Genomic DNA, 19,672 nt, shown 5'->3' with positions numbered 1-19,672 from the left:
AATCATCTGGGGACCCGCCAAAATAATTTGGGGGTCCCCAACCCACAGGTCGAGAACCATGCACTGATCTAACTCACACAATTGAGGAGGTGATAATTGAGTCACCCTGCTCTTCTACTGAGGAATGTTTATCCTGTGGTCGGGTTTGACCACTACTGGTTGACAACTACTGCCTGAAGTTCAAAATAAAACGTCTCTCCCCTGAGCAAGCAGGCACGCAGGCTCTAGTGGTGAAAAGGTCGGCACTTGCGTGGGGGAACCGGGTTTGCATCTCAGGTCAGACATGACAGTTACATGGTGTAGCTTTAAGTACACAGTCTTATAACCATTAACTTATTCTTGTTGTTTTCTAACTAAAATCTAATTAATCTAAACAAATCCCTGCTGCTCCTGTCAGATGTCAAATGTGCTCGTATATCGTTGTTGTCGGGTGAAAACTGTTTGTTTTGTATTTATCATTTAAAAACTTTTGTGCGACGGCCTCGTATGATGAAGCAAACGTACAGTACACATTTGAAACTTGGAGATACAAGGTTTCCACCCGACAACGACGATACAGATCGACTATTTTCACTAATTTTGCACGACACTGTCAAACGACTACTGTAAGTATTTATGAGGGGAAAAAAATAAGAATAAAAAAGATGGGTCTCTCAGATTGATCACATGACTGCCAAGGTCTATAGCTTTCCGCATGAAGGGCAAACGAGGTGCTGGGATCTCAGCGGTACCCTGAGGCTTTAGCAAAAGGAGAAAAGCAAGAGAGAAACAAAACAAACAAAAGAAAATCAATAAATAAAATCACCATCACTTTCATGCAGAGATTTCAGTCGCTACTCTTCGGGTGTACTGTGCTGTGGATAGTGGGATATGTGCGATAATGAAATATCTCATTTGGACTTGCGGCGTGGCACATAGGACATCTGCGCTGACAGGAGCTGAAGTGTGGACGTGGTTTTGCCGGGGAAAAAGCGCTGTTAGATGTCCTGTACGTTGTTGTTAGCGGGAAGTCTTTGTGGTTGATAAGCGTTACAATATGGTGCAGTCCCTCACGGCTGGAACGTCAACTTTTCTTTCCTACAAACGCTTAACGCGTGTTTTGTGTCAGGCAGAACTGCATCCAATCTGTCGCGTTCTCAGCATTAAAAGAGGAATTGTACAAGAGGGGGCCCTTGGGTGGCAAGATACACAGCAAGAACCACAATTCATTTCCGAGCAATCAAAAAACGTTTCAATCCAAAAAGCAGGAACCATAAAAAATAAAAATAAAAAACTGTCAAAAAGAAAAGAAAAGAAAGAAACTTTTTTTCTGCCTATATAAAACGTTTCCGGGCTTCAGACGGGTCTCATACATGTAAAGCTGCGGTAAAGTAGTGAATAAATATGCGAGACGTCAGACAAAACAGTATGACTGTTAAAATGTCCTATATGCGCAGTAAATTCCTCTGTGTTAATTTAACGCCAGGACCTTTAAGGGTCCATTTGGGACCCTTATGGGTCCATTTGGGTCCACTTTCACACCAAAGGTTTTTTTTACAGTATTATGTATATATTATGTAACCGACCCTCTCTTTTTCTGTGTGCCTTTTGTTTGGGCCTTGTGTTGCAAAGAACATGGCAGCGTGTGTCTGTGTGTCTGCATGTGGTTATGTGTGTGTATATATCTCCTTCGTGTTTGTACTGTACGTACTAAATGTGCACTGGTGTGCACATAATGTGTGATATGCGTGTGTGTATGTGTGTGTTTATCTGTGTGTGCGTGTGCCCGCCACACTGAGTGGTAGGTAGTCTTGTCTTGTCTTCCGGGTGCCCCTCCCCCCATCCTCTCTCCTCGCAGGCCTCTTTGGCACTTGTCTAGCGTCCTCCCGGCAGGACCAGCTGATCATCGAGACTGGGGGTTGTGTCGCGAGCGGGACCTCTCCAGGACCGCGCGCCGGTTGTCTGTCAAAAGAAAACACACAGGAAAAAAACACAAAGCATAAGTCAGGCACGATACAACACGCACGCGCGCGCATGGCGCGCACCCCGGGAGGGGAACAGGGAAATTGTTTCGGGCGGCGAAGGAGGAACACAGACAGACAGACAGACAGACGAACGGAGCGGACGACGTGAGCAGAATGCGGACTGATTTATGAGAGAGCGGCGGAGAGAGGGGTGGAGGAACACAAGGGGCTGCCGGGGAACAGGTGTCACAGTAAGTCCACTGAGCTCCTGGTTGCACCGTGCACCTCAATAGGCTGCATGTCTTATTCTCACATCAGAGATATATCGTCGTTGTCGGGTGGAAACCTTGTATGTCCAAGACCGTTCGTTTTGCGTTTATCATTTAAAAGATTTACTAAAACTAGTGAAAACAGCCGATCTAGAAGCACACCGTTGTGTGCTTGTAGATCAGCTGTTTTCACTACTTTTGCGCGACGGCCTTGTATGATGAAGCAGGGCTTTGCATCGTGAAGAAATGTACAAACTTGGAGATACAAGGTTTCTGCCCGACAAGTGACGATATGAGGAAGAGGCAGATGTGCACACGCACTCTCTTATGCGCACACACACACACACACACATGCACACACCATACCGTTGTAAACAACTTTATAAGACAAAGGGAAGAGAGAACAGAGAGAGGGATAGACACCCGTAAAGGTTTGTGCGAGCGATGCGCACAAACAAAAACAAAAAAACTCAACAGAGCGAAAAGCGGACGCTTTTACGACCGCCATTCCAGCAAATAACTTTCGGTCATTTTAGTGGTCAGTCTGCGGTATACCTTCCAGGGAAAATCTCCGGGTTCTACCGACAAACCCCCCCTCCCCCCCCCCCCCCCCCCTCCCAGCACTCTCCTTCCTGTTGCAGAACAGAGTCATACAAACACAGCCTCCCTCCTCCTCCCTGCCATCCATCCAACCATCCGTGGCTGCCCACCAGTACCAGAACAGCCTGTGGCAGCCGCCTGTGGCAGGCAGGTGGCAGGTGGGGAGGGAGGGGGAGGGGAGGGGAGGTTGGGGGCAGTGGCGTCAGTTCAGAAAAAGCTAAGGTATGGCAACATGACGGGTGTCTTCGCGCGCGTGCAAGACACCCGTCATGTTGCCATACCTTAGCAACTGGCATGATACATTTATTTTAAGAAGTACATTCAATTTTCCCCCCGTTTCTACTAGCCTCGTACCCGCCCTCTTCCAGAAACCATTTGGATTACGGAAGTTGGTCGTTTACTAGGCTATACGTTTCTACAGTTTCTTGGGCTGGATATATGGCAGCCTGGAACGGTTGTTCAAGTGCAGCTAAAACTTGGCATGTTAGTAAACGTGCCACAATACCTTGTTAAAGTGACCATTTTGTTACATTTTGCATTTGTAGTTATGTTACTGTAATTTAACAACATAATAACCAGCACAGATAGACAAAGAGACATTCATGGATTTATATTTAAAAAGTAACTTTTTATTCCCCCCCCCCCTGGACCCAAGGTATGGCAGCTGCATACCCCTGCCATACCCAATTGACACCCCTGGTTGGGGGAAGGGGGAGAAGGGGGGGGGGGGGGGGTTAGAACCAGGAAGCGTAGCCTAGCCACAGAGATATAACTGCAGGCACGCCCATTGTGCAAAGACTCCCCGGGAACTTTTTTTTCACCGGCGAGCCGCGTGCCGCCGCCGCCGCCATCTCCTCCTCCTTCGGCGCCACGGTTGCCCATTACTCAGTGCCAGCTGCAGGGTGCCAGGCGTCCCGGGATGGCCGTTGTTTAATGCCGCCAGCTCCATCCATCACGTCAGGTAATGAGCTGAGAGTGACTGTGATGGCTGTGGGCACGTGCACGTCCAGTCGGGCAGGCAGGCACGCTCACACACACACAGGGGCGTCATAAGGGGGGTGGGGGGACTGAGTTACTAGGGCCCAAGGCGAGCTTGTAGATCTTCTATTTTTGTCCTGAAAATGTGTGCAAATCTTTGAATATATGTATTTTTAAAGAGACCGTTTGTAACTAAAATGTTGCGTCTGAGGGGGCCCTGGAACTAAATATTTTGAGATGGGGGTCCGTGGCCAAATACATATCATTTTGGGGGTCCTTGACATGAAAAAGTTTGAGCACCACTGACAGTTTTTTCAAGACTTGCACAAATTTTCACGATTTTTCAAAAATAGCAGATGTACAAGCTCGCAGCGCGGCACTCGGTGCCGCACTGTGAGCTTGTAGATCTGCTATTTTTCAATACTTAAAGCATAAAATAATGCAGTGAATCCTTGTACTCAGGGCCCAGAATTTGGTGCGACACCCCTGCACACACACACACACACACACACACACACACACACACACACACACACACACACACACACACACACACACACACACACACACACACACACACACACACACACACACACACACACACACACACACACACACACACACACACACACACACACACACACGTAGAGACACACGCACACACACAGACAGACTCACGCGCCGCGAGGACTCCTACCACCGGTGAGGGGAAGGAAAAGAGCGTACACCTTCCTCCGTTCGGATGAATAGGACTACGCAGATGGTACACCCAGGAGGAGACGGACGGGGAGGGCGAGAGACGGCGAGGGGACACTGGGACGTAAAAAGAGGGACACTTTTGGAAGACAGCGGAACAGCACATGCAGTGTGTTTGTCCTGGATGTTTTTGGTTTGACATTGTATCACACAACCACTTGTTCATGCAGTCAGTCCGCCTCCAGAATTGGTTCTGCTCCGCCCGGCTTTGGCCTCGTTCTCCGTAACGCGCCACATTCCGTTGTGCACGCGGGGAGAAAGAGACGGGACGGGACGAAAATAATAAGGGGCAGAATTTGGAAGAGGGGCGAACAAAGTAGCGGTGGTGGTGGGCTAGGTCCTCGTCCCGCCAGTCGTTTGCAAGTATAAGTTGGTGTGACCTCGTTTCTGGGCACGCAGGGCCGTCGGGGCAGCGTGATTAGAGACTGGAGTCGACAGACGTTCTGTAGTTCAGTGGTTCTCAACCTTTTTAGTCCGCGAGGCCCCCAAAATAATCATATTTGAACTGGGGACCCCCACACCCTGATGGGGATAAGAGTTGAGGCATTACATTTTGTATAACACGGTTCTATTGTGAAAATAGAACCCAAAGCAAAAGTAACGATTCTAGAAGGATTCTTTGGAAATTTAATTTAACCTTCTGGCGTGTGGTGGTTGAATGGGAGTTAGTTTTTTTACGTGGGGGAGAAGAGGAATGCTATTTTGCATGTGGGAAAACAGCACAAGCCTTCTGCATAACCGTTTGTCGAGACTCAAAAGGAACAATGCAATTCAGGTTCTATTTTGTGTTTATTTCTTTTCTGAACAGAAAGTGGAGAAAAAAAGGCAACCTTCGGGGGTGATTGCAACTTGCTTAACAGACCGAATACGTGGAAAAGCTTTCGTCAAAGATTCTGGATTGTGGGAAGGGAAAAATTGCCAGCAAAATGCATCTCCCATCAGAGGATACTTGAGCGCTGAGCCATTTACCTCTTGTAAAGACTTTTCCTTTCCTATCTTCAGGTGCATAAAAAGCCCTCGCTCTCTCTCTCTCACTCTCTCACACACACACACACACACACACACACACACACACACACACACACACACACACACACACACACACACACACACACACACACACACACACACACACACACATGTGCACGCACACACATCAATCAATCGTAGCAATTGAACAAACATAGAAGAACATTACTTCTAGCCTGTACTGAAATGAAAACACACGCACGCACGCACGCACACGCACACGCACGCACGCACGCACACGCACACACACAACCAAAAGCACTCATACAACGAGTCATGTAGAAGGGGAAAAAAATGGAAAAGAAAACAGAACAAGTGAAACGAAATCAATTTCAAGGAGCACATATATAGTGTGTGTGTGTGTGTGTGTGTGTGTGTGTGTGTGTGTGTGTGTGTGTGTGTGTGTGTGTGTGTGTGTGTGTGTGTGTGCGTGTGCGTGCGTGTGTACATTTAAGTATAACACTCACTCAGATGCACAATGCGTAATATGCTAACACACTCGCACACACACTCGCACACGCACACGCACACACACACACACACACACACACACACACACACACACACACACACACACACACAGACAGAGTACACTCAGTACAGTATGCCAAACAGTGTCCCAGTGTCTATCATGATGATCCCCGCCACAGGGGAGAGACAGTGAATAAGACAAGACTAATAGCAGGAGGAGAGGAGAGCACCATGGCCCACACCATGGCCCACGAGCCGCCACTTCCCAACCCCAACCTCCTCAACCTCCGTTGGCTTGGAGAGCCTCCAGCGGAATGTCATCCCGCGTTATGATAGAGTGATAGGGGCCCCAGCGTGTCTGCCTAGCATTCCCCAAAAGAGATTAAAATGCATAATGGCTTTTGTGTTGCTGTCATCTTTGGCTAATTAGACGGGGAAACTACATCGTCAAACGAGCCCCGTGATCCGAGCGAGAAGGAAAGGCTGCCAGTCATTGATCAAAAAGAAAAAAGAAGAAAAAAATAATAATAAATTACGCTCCGCTCGCAAACCGGATACTACCGAGGAATCCCCCGCACGCGCGCGCGTTTGGCTGGTGTAAACAGGACGGCTGGGCTGGCAGAGAGAGGATTACGCCATCCTGGGTTAGAAGTATCAGTCAGTCTGGCCAGGCTCAGACGGCGGGGCCAACGTCTAAACACAGCACGCGAGTTCATCAAGGCAAGAAAAATAACAAGGTCGGGATTTGCCTAATCACCAACATGCGCCTGCAATTCGGTGCAAACACAAACTCTCGTGTCCCGGAGCATAATCGTCGTTGTCGGGTGGAAACCTCGCATCTCCAAGTTTCAAATGTCTACGTTCTTTTGCGAAGCAAAGCCCTGCTTCATCGTACAAGGCCGTCGCACAAAAGTAGTGAAAACAGCAGATCTACAAGCACACAGGCGTTGTGTGCTTGTAAATCGGCTGTTTTCACTAGTTTAAAACATTTTTTAAATGATAAATGCAAAACAAACGTTTTTTATATAATATACCGCTGCCGGGCAGAAACCTCTTATCTCCATATTTTAACTTTTCGTGTTTTTTTTTTTTTTGTAAATTAATGCCCTACGTGATCATACTACAGTGTCACACAAAAGCATCAGAAGTATCTCGAGCTTGTAGGGGTGCCCGCTGGCCTAGTGGTCCAGGTGCACACCACATACTGTAGGTTCTGATGCCTGACGGTTTGTTGCGGGTTCGAATCCCGTTCCCGACGACCTTTGCTGCGTGTCTCTCCCCATTTCCTGTTGGTCTACTGTCCTATCAATAAGTGCATAAAATCCCCCAAACAAATCAAATAATAAAAAAGTATCACAAGTTTGTAGGCTTGTGATTTTTTAGCCCTGATAAGTAACAGTTTCCACCAGAGAGAGACGATACATAATATTCTTTTTGAAAACAACATTTTACATTTATGGAACTGCCTCTGCGTACTATCAGTAATTACTCACCCATTCCATTCTATCTCTGTCTCGTATCTCTCCCTGTACTTGTGTCTCTTGTCACATGTCGTTAAATCATCTGTCCGTCTGACTCTCTCTCTCTGTGCTGTCATCCTCCCGTTATCCGCGAGATCCGCTGATATTGTCTCTTATTGTCAGTGCAATTTTCTAGGGTTTCATTGCTGAAGACATCTGGCAGATCACACACAAGATTGCGTACTGCGGATGAAAAACTAAACATAACAATGTACTGTATGTTTGTTCATGCTGTTGTACTATAACACTACTTTGTCTCTCTCTTTTTTTTAGTCTTGGGTTATAGTGAATTGTTAGGCTGGTGGTGATATGAATATGTGCCCAGTGAACAGACCGCGAGAGATAGCTAGTGGGGATGTGACACCGATAAGATAGCGCCGCATGGATCCAGACAGCCTGTATCTACAAACTGCTAAAACATTTGGATTTCCTTTTCTTTTTTTTGCACTGCCGGTGTCGCCATGTTTTTCGATGTACGGTTGCTACGGTAGTTGCCATGGAAACAGCACATTGGCCAATGAACACGCACAGGCATGGCTTCATCAAACACAAAATAGTCGGATATAGTTTATATGTTGTAACACACGCACACGCGTATAAAAATACAGGCGTGTGTGAGTGTGCATTGATAGATTTTTTTCTTCCATAAATAACATTTCAATGCTCAGGATGTGGTGGTAAGTACTTGGTTATATAAGGTCAAGGACAGAATGAAAGTGAAGATCAATATTGAATTGTTACGGATTTGTTTACTGAGGCATCATTCTCCTGGATATTGTAGTTCTTCTTGCGCTGGTATAACAGGTGGCCGAACACAATTGCAGTCTCGGATTGAAACTGCATGTGCGTGGCCCGTCGTTTCCAAAGTCATTGTTCTTTTTGTCTCGTGGGCCAAACAAGCGGGAGAGGCGATGCCCCAATTAATGCATGCCTTCACTCTGGCTCTGTCTGCCTCACGTTCACTCGCTCCACACTTTCCCGACGCGATAGAACATAATAAAGCTGATTAGATCTGCGTCCCCGCCGAGCGTCGACATGTTGCGTTTCCCTATGTTCTCCGACGGAGGGGAAACGCATATCGTCGCTGTCGGGGCAGAAAACCTCGTATCTCCAAGTTTCTAATGTGTGAGTTTTTTTCGTGAAGTAAAGCCCTGCTTCATCATACAAGGCTGTTGCACGAAAGTAGTGAAAACAGCTGTGCTTGTAGATCGGCTGTTTTCACTAGTTTAAATCGTTTTTACGACGATAACTACAAAACGAACGGTTTCGGACATACAAGGTTTCCACCCGACAACAGCGATATGCAGCAACAGCAACAGAGAGAGAGAGAGAGAGAGAGAAGTCCTCTATCACCTCTTTTCATCTCCTCCGCCTCCCTTTCCCCTCTTTCCCTCTGCCAGGCTCCAAGCTACAGAGTAATGGAACTCCCAACCCAGAAACAAGATACGGAGTACAAATGGGATGCAGGGGTAGAGAAGCTATTTCTTCCAGCTGAAAAGTTATGGGCAGAGCAGCACAAAACTACAGTCGTGGCAAACACAGGCCCTCCTTCACGGGTACAAGAGTAATCACCTCCAACAGGAAGCCGGGGAGAAGGGAGGAGAGAGGCTGGGAGAAAACAAAAACACAGACGAAAAAAAAGAAAAAGGCGAAAGTAAACAAAAACCGTCTGACCGTGAAAAAAGGTGCGTTCGGCTGAGAGGAGCTGGACAAAAGGGAGGTAAAAAAAATGGAATACCGGAGGAATTACTGGTTCCTTGGAAGAAGAAGGGGGCGACGACGGTGACCCCTTTTGCAATCCGATAGGAGCGGTCTGCGGTTGATCTATGGCGAGGCCTTTGAAATGTATACGCACACACACACAAATGCATTGTGGAAGATTAAAGGATTAAACAGGGCCCTGGCTGCTTTCTCTCAGCTCCTCGCACTATATGTTATGAGATCAATCAGTGTCTCGGCCGTAATGGGAGAACATTACCACCAGTATCACTGCTGGCAAACGTACTCCACGCCGTCGCCACTGATTTAGCTGCTACGCCATGCAATTCCACTTAGGGTAATTTGGGTTAGTGTTGTTGAAACTGTATACGGCCCTGTTTTGACATTCACATGCACCCATATACTGGTAAGCACATCTACACGCACACATGTATATTGACTAAAACAATAAGGGCTCCCTCCACGGCTTTGCTTTGGGTTTGTTATGCCTTTATTGATCAAGATAGCTAACAGGAAATGGGGGGGGGGGGGGGGGGAGAGATGCGGAGTGACATGAAGCAAAGGCCGTCGGGATCGGGGCTCGAACCTGCGACACACCTACTGTAGGTGTCTGGACCACTGCACCAGCGGCCCAGGCCGCCATTGCTTCCCTTGATCAATGGACCGCACACTCTTGAAAAAAGGACGATGGACTTGAATAATGCTGTGGTTCATTTTGTCGTGCACGGCGCGTTTCTCCGTCTAGGCTTCGGGAGGTACCAGCACCTCCACCTCTGCCTGGATGTGTACAAGTGTTATATACACACACGGTCACACCAGGCCTGGAATTGTGTTATCTTAGGGGCAAGGCCACATTGCCTTTGGTGTTGTCCATTTTTTGAGGGTTCAAAGTCCAAATGCTAGGGCAGGGAAGGCCATCAAATAAAACAAGATTTTAGTCCATTGAAAGAATGAATTAAATCTAAGGGTTTAGACTATCTGCAGTAAAATAAATAAATGATGGTATTTACAATCTGATCCATGCTCAGCCCTGCACCAATCAAAGTCACTGGATTGAGAAAAGTAGTACAGTCAGCTGCTGGGGCATTAAGGTCTCTGTGGCCTCAGGGCAGGCAATTTGAGGGGCACAAGGCCAAACTGAGGGGCAACGACGGCCATGGCCTTCATGGCCTCCATGAAAATCCACACATTAATATGTGTATTTAATACATATATATACTTATTTATAGCTAAGATCTGACAGCGAAAGGTATGCTCATACATGTTGACAGTTGACATGTCAAATATGGAGAGTTCATACAAGGTCTATGAGGCTTCTGACTCAACTTTGACAGCATTTCCAGTTGATTCATGGCTGAAGATGCTGACGGTTACCACCACGGACAGGCCTCTCTGATCGAGCTCAACAAGACGAAGGGAACCACCAAGACGCAACCTAAACATTAGCATTCATTTCCACCGGGAAAAATGAACACTACTATCAGACAAGAGCATTCCGTTCCAAGGCGGTCCGTGTTTACAGCTTCAGATTCCTGCGTGACAGCTTGTGTACAGAAATGGGGAGTCAAAGTGGGCCTAATCTGACACTTTGTTGAGACAAACGGTAACGAGGATAGCCGGGCTGAGAGCAGGGAGTCCATAAACAGTGGGAGTGGGTTTTGACGGCAGGCTGTTGGGGTTAATCTCAACATATCGTCGCTGTCGGGCAGAAACCTCGTATCTCCAGGTTTCAAATTTGTACGTTTTTTTGGCGAAGCAAAGTCCTGCTTCATCAGACAAGGCTGTCGCACAAAAGTAGTGAAAACAGCAGATCTACAAGCACACAACGCCTCGCGGTGCGAGGCGTTGTGTGCTTATAGGTCGGCTGTTTTCACTAGTTTAGTTTATTTTTCTTTTAATGATAAAAACGAACGGTTTTGGGCATACAAGGTTTCCACCCGGCAACGACGATATCACTATCTCCGCTCTCCATCTCCGAGGCTCCTACATGGCTACGTTCAACCCTGCCAGCCCAAATCCCATTATCAAAACAGGAATCAAACCACATGGAAATTGGAAAGTGCTTTTTTTTTGCGAATCAGATTTGAAACACATTTTCTGGGTGGTATGATGTGCAAAACTGCAAATCGAATCCTGTTTTCTTTTTTTTAGAGATGTGTTTCATCTGGACACAATTATGCCTGATTTATAGGTATAATGAAGTCACTCGCCGAAAATAGTCAAGCTGACGAAAGTAGCAGATCTACAAGCTCGAGACGCGTTTTGAGCTTATGGATCTCCTACTTGTGTGATGCTGTAGTGCGTTAATTTACAAGTAGTGTGTTAATTTACAAAAAAACTCAAAATAGTTCGAACATGGAGATGGGACAGCAACGCTATTCACATGATAACATGTAACGTAAATGGCTTCCGCGTGAAAGTTCTAGTTTTTTCCCCTTAACTTCAATATCTCCAAAAGTAAAACCAAATCCAAAGGGCATGGTAAACTTCTTCAGGTGCTCCGTCTCCTTCACGCTAAGCACCCACTCCCCCCATTCTGTCTCCCCTGCACTCCTGTTCAGTCAGCCCCCGAACATGCACATACATAATGTGCACTCTCTCCTCATGCTTTTAACACACAGACGCGCACACACTTGCCCCCCATGCCCACCCGCCTGAAAAGAGGAGCTTGGCTCGGTAGAGTAATATCTCCTGACAGCTTGGCACAAAATATGACACAAGGAGAGCAGGAAATCACTACACATGTCCATAAACAAATGCTTATTTTTAGGACAGAAGAAAAAGTAGTAGGTTTCATCTGCTCGGTAGGGAGGCTTTGACAGCTTTGTACCAGGAACATAACAGCGGGAGAGGAGAAGAGAGACTGCTGTGTGCGTGCGTATGCGCGTGTGCATGTGTGTGTGTGCGTGCGGATATTTTGACCCACACACCCGCCCATTCTCCTCTGAAAAATCTTGCTTGCGTTCTTGCCTTTTTGATTGTAAACAACAGGCTTGACAAGGCTGCTGCTACTGTAGCTCTGATTTCTCATCGGGACCCTCGTACGTTTCAGAAATCCCAACTCTTTCAAAAATCTCCACTTGAGACCTGAGATCAAGCCGCACAGAACAGAACATTGTTTTCTTTTTTTTCTGCCGTTTCTGACGTGCAGGGGTGTCGCACCGAATTCTGGGCCCTGGGTACAAGGATTCACTCCCGTTTTGAGCTTTAACTGTTGAAAAATAGCAGATATACAAGCTCAAAGCGCGGCATTCGAGCTTGAAGATCTGCTATTTTTGAAAAATCTTGAAAGTTTGTGCAAGAATATTTCAAATCCTTCTAAGGTTTTTTTTTTTTAAACCTATGTTTCTGTGTCAGCGGTACTCAAACCTTTTCACGTGAAGGACCCCCAAAATGATATGTATTTGGCCACGGACGCCCATCTCAAAATATTTTGTTCCAGGGACCCCCCAGAAGCAAAACTTGAGTTACAAATGTTCGCTTAAAAAATACATACATTCAAAGATTTGCGCACATTTTCACGACTTTCCGAGTGCTGCGCTGCAAGCTCGTAGATCTGCTATTTTTCAATAGCTAGAGCGTAAAATAATTCCAGGCCCCTCCTCCTCCTTGGGTCCTAGTAACTCCGTCCCACTCCCCTTCCCCCCCACTTGTGACACCCCTGCTGACGTGCAGAGCGGACACATGCAGGCTGCACGGTGCACACACAACACCCTCAATAACGCAGTTGGATGGAAAAAACACTTCTGTGATCGATCGCTGCCCGAGGCAAAAACTTCCATTCATGATCATTCTCCTCAGCAGTCAGGATTCAGGACATAAGGCTTTCATCTCAATTGCAACTATAAAGCAAAAAACACACACACACATCCTCCGGGGGACGGAAACTCTTTCCTCCTGGAAAGCGATCACATCTCACATCTTTTTGCCTGTTGTTAGAGATCAACCCACTCAACTTTGACTTTGTGAAATGAATTTACTTTTCGAAATGAACCCATTACAAGACCCGAGGCTGATTCAAAAAATGTCTTCGAAATCCTCAACTGTTTTCAGAAAAACGTACGTTGCTATATCAGTGGTGCTCAAACCTTTTCTTTTGTCAAGGACCCCCATTCCCCAAAATGTAATCTTCTGTTTCAGGTATCTAGCTCTGGTCCATCGCGTCAGCTGCACTGAAGCTCTGAAAGACCCGTCGGCAAATGACTAGACCGCGCTTTCTCAGCCCCTACGAGCGCTCAACTTGAGTCAAAATAAACTCAACTACTTCGCTACTCACCAAACCAAAGGTAGTTCTGCGTTGTTGAAAGTCTATTCTCTGCGGTGGTGAACCCCTCAGCACCCCACCCACTCTGTAAAATACATTATTTTTGGCATGAAATAAAGTGCATCCAACTCGACCGCCGCTTATTTCCGGGTTGTGAACCATTGTGTCTGCGGTGGCCGCTGGGTGGCTCGAGGTGGGTGCGTTTTATTTCATGACAAAAATAATATATTTTACAGAGTTGGTGCGGTGCTGAGGGGTTCCCCACCGCGGAGAATAGACTTTGAACAACTCAGAACTACCTTTGGTTTGGTGAGTAGTGAGGTAGTTTAGTTTATTTTGGTTGATTTTCTAGTCATTTACCGACGGGTCTATCAGAGCATCAGCTGACGCGATGGACCAGAGCTAAGGTACCCCCAGAAGCAAAGATTTGATGCATATAGGTTTAAAGGAGAATTCTAGCCGTTTCATTAGTTTAATCTGATGTTACAGATGTGCCGTTTCAAAGCTTCACACGGCCTGCCATTGGCAAGACAGTACTAGATTTTCAGGGAAATTGCAGAACATTGAGCTAGTAGATCAGCTATCTTTGCTATTTTTATGACCTCCTTCTCTAACTTCGAAGTTGAAATTTAACTATGAAGGTGGATTCTTCATTTCAATGGGAGTGGTTTCTTGCCATTTGTTTCTCCATAGAAATTGGAAAGGCAAAACAGGGAAAGAAACCTGCATGAAAAATGCATTTCGTCGCTGTCGGGTGGAAACCCTGTATGTCCAAAACCGCTCTATCGTATTTATGGTTTTGAAAATGATTTAAACTAGTGAAAACAGCCGATCTACAAGCACACAACGCCTCGTGCCGCAAGGCGTCGTGTGCTTGTAGATCTGCTGTTTTCACTAGTTTTGTGCGACAGTCTCGTATGGTGAAGCAGGGCTTTACTTTATGGAAAAACGTACAAATTTGAAACTTGGAGATACGAGGTTTCTGCCCGACAGTGACGATTTGTAGGACATTTTCAGGAAAAGAGCCGTAAATACTGAAGAGTATAAACAGCACATCTGTATGATACTGTCACAGAACAAACGCTTTTTTCTTTTTTTTTTCATCTCGAGCCCTCGGCAGCCCCGACCGCGAGCGGTGGGATTTACGCTAAATCGCTTATTTGTATCACTCGTCGATTCCTGTTTCTTGTTTACACCTCTGCTTCATAATGGTGGAGATGTATCCCCAGAGTGTAGTCAATAATGGGCTGCTGTAAAAAAGGGCGAACGGCTGCTACCGTAGATCCCACCCCCTCCGGTCAGAGCTAACATGCGCTAGACATTTACACCTGCTTAATGGATGGAATGACATCATTTTACGGTAAAAAGCACTCGTCCGGAATTCTCCTTTAACTTGATCCCCAGGGGGGTCCAGGGGAAAAATTCGCCTAAAATGCATGCCCAAATTGGAACAGTTGTGGACACAAAACTACAATGATTGTGGCTACTCTTGACCCACCAAATGTAAGCTAACCCCTGAAAAATTCACAAATGCAGTGTAAAACATCCCATTTCTCTTACCAAATTGTAATGCTGTGATCACTTACTAGGGAAAAGAGGATTGAAAAAGACCTCCGCCTATGGAAAATTTGCATTCTGAATAGTGAAAAAGACGTAAGACCTCATTGGAGACATATATAGTGAATAGAGAAATTGTCCATCAAGGTGTCATCAATTGATAGGCAAAATCTTATGAATATATTTCAAACTATGTAAGCTCTACAGATGTTTTAGTGAGAGTAGTGCTGAAAAATGATAAAAACAAGTAAAAATAATGTGTAATGATAATGTAATATCAGTAATGCATGGATGAAAAATACAATGGCAGCTGATTATATGTGCTGTAGGGCCCCTGTAGCAGAATCAACATTGAAATTGTAATTTGATTTTGTCTCTATTGATTTATTGACCAATGAACAGTTGTGTGACTGGTTATGGGAAGCCGGCTTCCCATATGGGGCTTAAGTGGTTTTAAAGGACCCATATGGCCTATAGTCACTCTTTTGGCATTGTTTTCATAGAAGTGGTTGCTTATTTCTCTAGCAAAGCCCCGGCAACACCGATAGTGATGCAAGCATGAACAGTAAGCCAGTGCAGGGTGCAGGGGGGATTCATTAGCAATGTTCACATGCTGTACTTTTACTCCACCCCTTGCCTCGCTCACAACACTGTGACCACACACACACAACTGTAAAGTAGAAGTAACCTACTGACTCCATTAGCCCTTTTAGCATTTAGCACAGTAGGCCGGAGTGGAGGGGGGGGTTCGTGCAGGGGTGTCGCACCAAATTCTGGGCCCTGGGTACAAGGATTCCCTGCGTTATTTTGTGCTTTAGCTATTTTTGGAAAGTTGTGAAAATGTGTGCAAATCTTTGAATATATGTGTTTTTTAAGCGAACGTTTGTAACTAAAATTTTGCTTCTGGGGTGGTCCCTGGAACTAAATATTTTGAGATGGGGGTCCGTGGCCAAATACATATCATTTTAGGGGTCCTTCACATGAAAAAGTTTGAGTAGGCCTACTCAAACATAGAAACATTTTCAAAACACCTTCAAAGATTTTTCAAAAATAGCAAATCTACAAGCTCGCAGCGCGGCACTCGGTGCAGCGCTGTGAGCTTGTATTATCTGCAATTTTTCAATAGCTAAAGTATAAAATAATTCCAGGCCCCTACCACCTTGGGCCCTAGTAACTCAGTCCCACCTCCACCCCCCCCCCCCCCCCCCCCCCCCCCCCCCTTGTGACGCCCCTGGGTTGGTGAACAACTTAAGCCGGTGGCTATATTAGAAGGCGAGGCTGGAGCCAGGGAGGGGAACACAGATGGAGGTCCGCCTGCAATGGGCAGAGGCCCGGGTCTGACCGCGGCTATAGAGCCAGGAGAGCGGGTAATCCATCAGGCCCAGGCCCCGAAGGCGCCTGGGGGGGGGGGGGAGGGGGGGCAGCCCGGTTGATCCTACAAGACTGATTGGGCCTCGGCGGGAGGGCACCACCGCCAGGGGCGTCACACCAAATTCTGGGCCCTGGGTACGAGGATTCACTGTGGGCCCCCCATGAATGTTAACTATTGAAAAACAGCAGATACACAAGCTCACAGCGCGGCACCGAGTGCCGCGCTGCGAGCTTGTAGATCTGCTATTTTTGAAAAAATCGTGAAAATGTGTGCAAGAAACTTATGTTTCTATGTCAGTGGTGCTCAAACGTTTTCATGTGAAGGACCCCCAAGATGATATGTATTTGGCCACAGCTAGACCCCCCCCATCTCAAAATATTTAGTTCCAGGGACCCCTCCCCGGAAGCAGAATTTGAGTTACAAATGTTCGCTTAAAAAATACATATTCAAAGATTTGCGCACATTTTCACGACTTTTCAAAAATAGCAGATCTACAAGCTCGCAGCGCGGCACAGGGTGCCGCGCTGTGAGCTTGTATATCTGCTATTTTTTCAATAGCTAAAGTTACTATAGGGCCCCTCCACCACCTTGGGCCCTGGTAACTCAGTCCCACTTTCCTACCCCTTGTGACGCCCCTGACCACCGCCCTCCCCCCCTGCATTGGACATCAGCGTCTGGACCGCTCCACTGAGGCCTGCTCTGAACTGGACCGAGCCGAGAGGCACTGACCTGCTACGAGAGCGAGAGCGAGCGAGCGAGCGCGGCTACTGAGACAGTGAGCTAGCTGGATGGCAGAGATACGCTTCAGTGTGGAGCCCCGTCAGGGCTCTAGCAGAGCACGAGTACACACGGAAAAACAGGCCTTCACTTCACTCGCACCCTTCACTAGAAACTATAATTCAGCCAAATGTCATAGATTCAAATATCATAGATCAAACATTCTTCGTAACACGTAACACAGGCAAAGTTTCTATATATCGTCACTGTCGGGCAGAAACCTTGTATCTCCAAGTTTCAAATTTGTACATTTTTTCACAAAGCAAAGCCCCGCTTCATCATACAAGGCCATCGCACAAAAGTAGTGAAAACAGCAGATCTACAAGCACACAACACCTCGCGGTGCGAGGCGTTGTGTGCTTGTAGATTGGCTGTTTTCACTAGTTAAAATCCTTTTTAAAATGATAAATACAAAACAAACGGCTTTGGACATACAAGGTTTCCACCCGACAACGACGATACGCTTCAGTGTGGAGCTCCATCAGGGCTCTAGCAGAGCACGAGTACACACGGAAAAACAGGCCTTCGCTAGAAACTATTATTTAGCATGCCCAAACATCATAGGTCATGGGTATTCAACTGGCGGCCCGCGGGCCAAATGCAGCTCGCGGGGGCCTTCCATGTGGCCCTTGGAGCAAAAAAAAAAAAAAGATTACAAAAAATAATAATCCCAAATAGTTTTTTGGGGGGGCTAGTGAAAGTTATAGGCATGGTTTGTGCGATATGAAATGTCAGCTTACCAATTAATCACAGTAATCCTCAATCATATTCCATCTCAAGTGAAGTGACTCCAAGTCACTTCAGTTAGAGTACTACAGAGTGAAGTGCGTGTGTCTGTGTTCCAAATGATCCTCGTCGAGTCATCGTCAGCGCATCAAAGAAGGCAATTATATGTCTGCAGTGTCAAACAGGTGGACATCTATTCTAAGATAGCATCAAAGCCAAGTGGTTGGCCATCACAGGTGTGATGTAGCTAGGCTAGGTTCAAAACAAGATAACGTGTTTACAGTTGTTGCACAGAAATTAAGCACATTTACATGAAAAGTATTCTACTTTGCAATGTAGGTAGATGAAAGTTGTGAAAATGTGGTCGCTCGTTGTGTTCAAATGTACATTAGATTGTAATGGGCAAACATTCTGTGAAAATAGGCAAAGAGCTTGCCGGAAAGAGCTGACGAGCTAACAACCTAACAGCGACAGTAGGTGCGATGTGAGCTATTTTTGGCAGGAATATTTGGTAGCGGACCAAGTACAGACCTCTGGGGGACACCGGTCGACAATGTACATAGGGGTTTAAGTGGTTAACATTCACTACTACTACTAATTATGTGTGGGAAATTATGTCTCCAATACGGCACAAGACATTTTGAAGAGTTGATAGCGAAGTCTAATTACTTTACACTGCGGTCTGCTGATTCAAGGAGGTCACAAAGACACAACATTAGCCATAGGAGGAGGAGGAGGAGGAGGAGAAGGAGCTCCTCCGGAACCTGCTGCCTCTGCCAAAGAAGAAGCAACCCGGCCGCCGCAGTGATTGACAGGCGAATGAGTGGAAGGAGAGATAGTTAGACAAATGGATGCTAAGATATAGTTTGACAGACAGATGGGAGCGTAAATGGATGGTTTGGCAGCATGATAAGGTAAATAGGCTGATGGATCGGCCAAACAAACACACACGCGCGCACACACACACACACACACACACACACACACACACACACACACATACACTCACACACGCGCACAGGGAGGGAGGAAGGACGAAAATAAAGGAGACAGAGGAAAGAAAAGAGAGGAGAACGCCCTCGCCGCAGACAACAAAAGATAGGAAGCCAGATAGGCCGATAAACACAGATGGATTGTGTTGATACGCGCGGGGAGGAGGCGGCGGGAGATCGATATAGATTGTTTTATTCCATTTGCCTGCCAAACTGAAGATTTGATGTGGCTGCGCATCAAGGCGATCTGTTTCAGGCGACGCCCGATGGGCCCCACTGTTACAGATGATGGCCGCAGATATGGACACGTCTCAATCTGTCGCTAGCAGCACTGTGTGTCTTATATGCGGGGCTGCAGTTCACGCTGGCCCGCCAGGCAGCCAGCGGTAGGGATGGCACGATAAGCGGTATTATCGTTTATCGTGTGTCGTAGATTAGAGGTTATCATGATTGATTATGTGTGACGTTATAGTATCAGTATTCATTGATTATATTAATATCTAGGTCTGTATGATGATACTAATACTTGATAGTTAGGAGTAGAGAGGCCTTCAGTAGGCCTCAGTAACTATTGTTTTGGTAAAGCCTATCTTGTTATGGTACGCCTCGTCCCAGAGGCCTTGAAGCTTCTTCTGGGCAGAACTACCTTACCACTGCCCAGAGTGTTAATTGTACTTCTGTCCATGATATCATGTTACA

General features: G+C 46.5%; 1 protein-coding gene across 1 annotated transcript in view; it reads right to left on the bottom strand.

Moving 5' to 3' along the window:
• Nucleotides 1-487: 487 nt before the first annotated feature.
• diaph2 (diaphanous-related formin 2) overlaps nucleotides 488-19,672 on the bottom strand; it is a 765,099-nt gene continuing 745,914 nt past the window's right edge. The window contains exon 30 of the mRNA XM_080745541.1: nucleotides 488-1,941. Within this exon, the coding sequence (XP_080601667.1) occupies nucleotides 1,883-1,941 (59 nt within the window). The 3' untranslated portion in view covers nucleotides 488-1,882. The remainder of the gene's footprint in view (nucleotides 1,942-19,672) is intronic.

This window comes from Nannobrachium achirus (assembly GCF_963921795.1).
Source record: "Nannobrachium achirus genome assembly, chromosome: 17".
In the NCBI taxonomy this organism is placed as follows: Eukaryota; Metazoa; Chordata; class Actinopteri; order Myctophiformes; family Myctophidae; genus Nannobrachium; species Nannobrachium achirus.
This window is presented reverse-complemented; position numbering and strand designations above follow the sequence as displayed.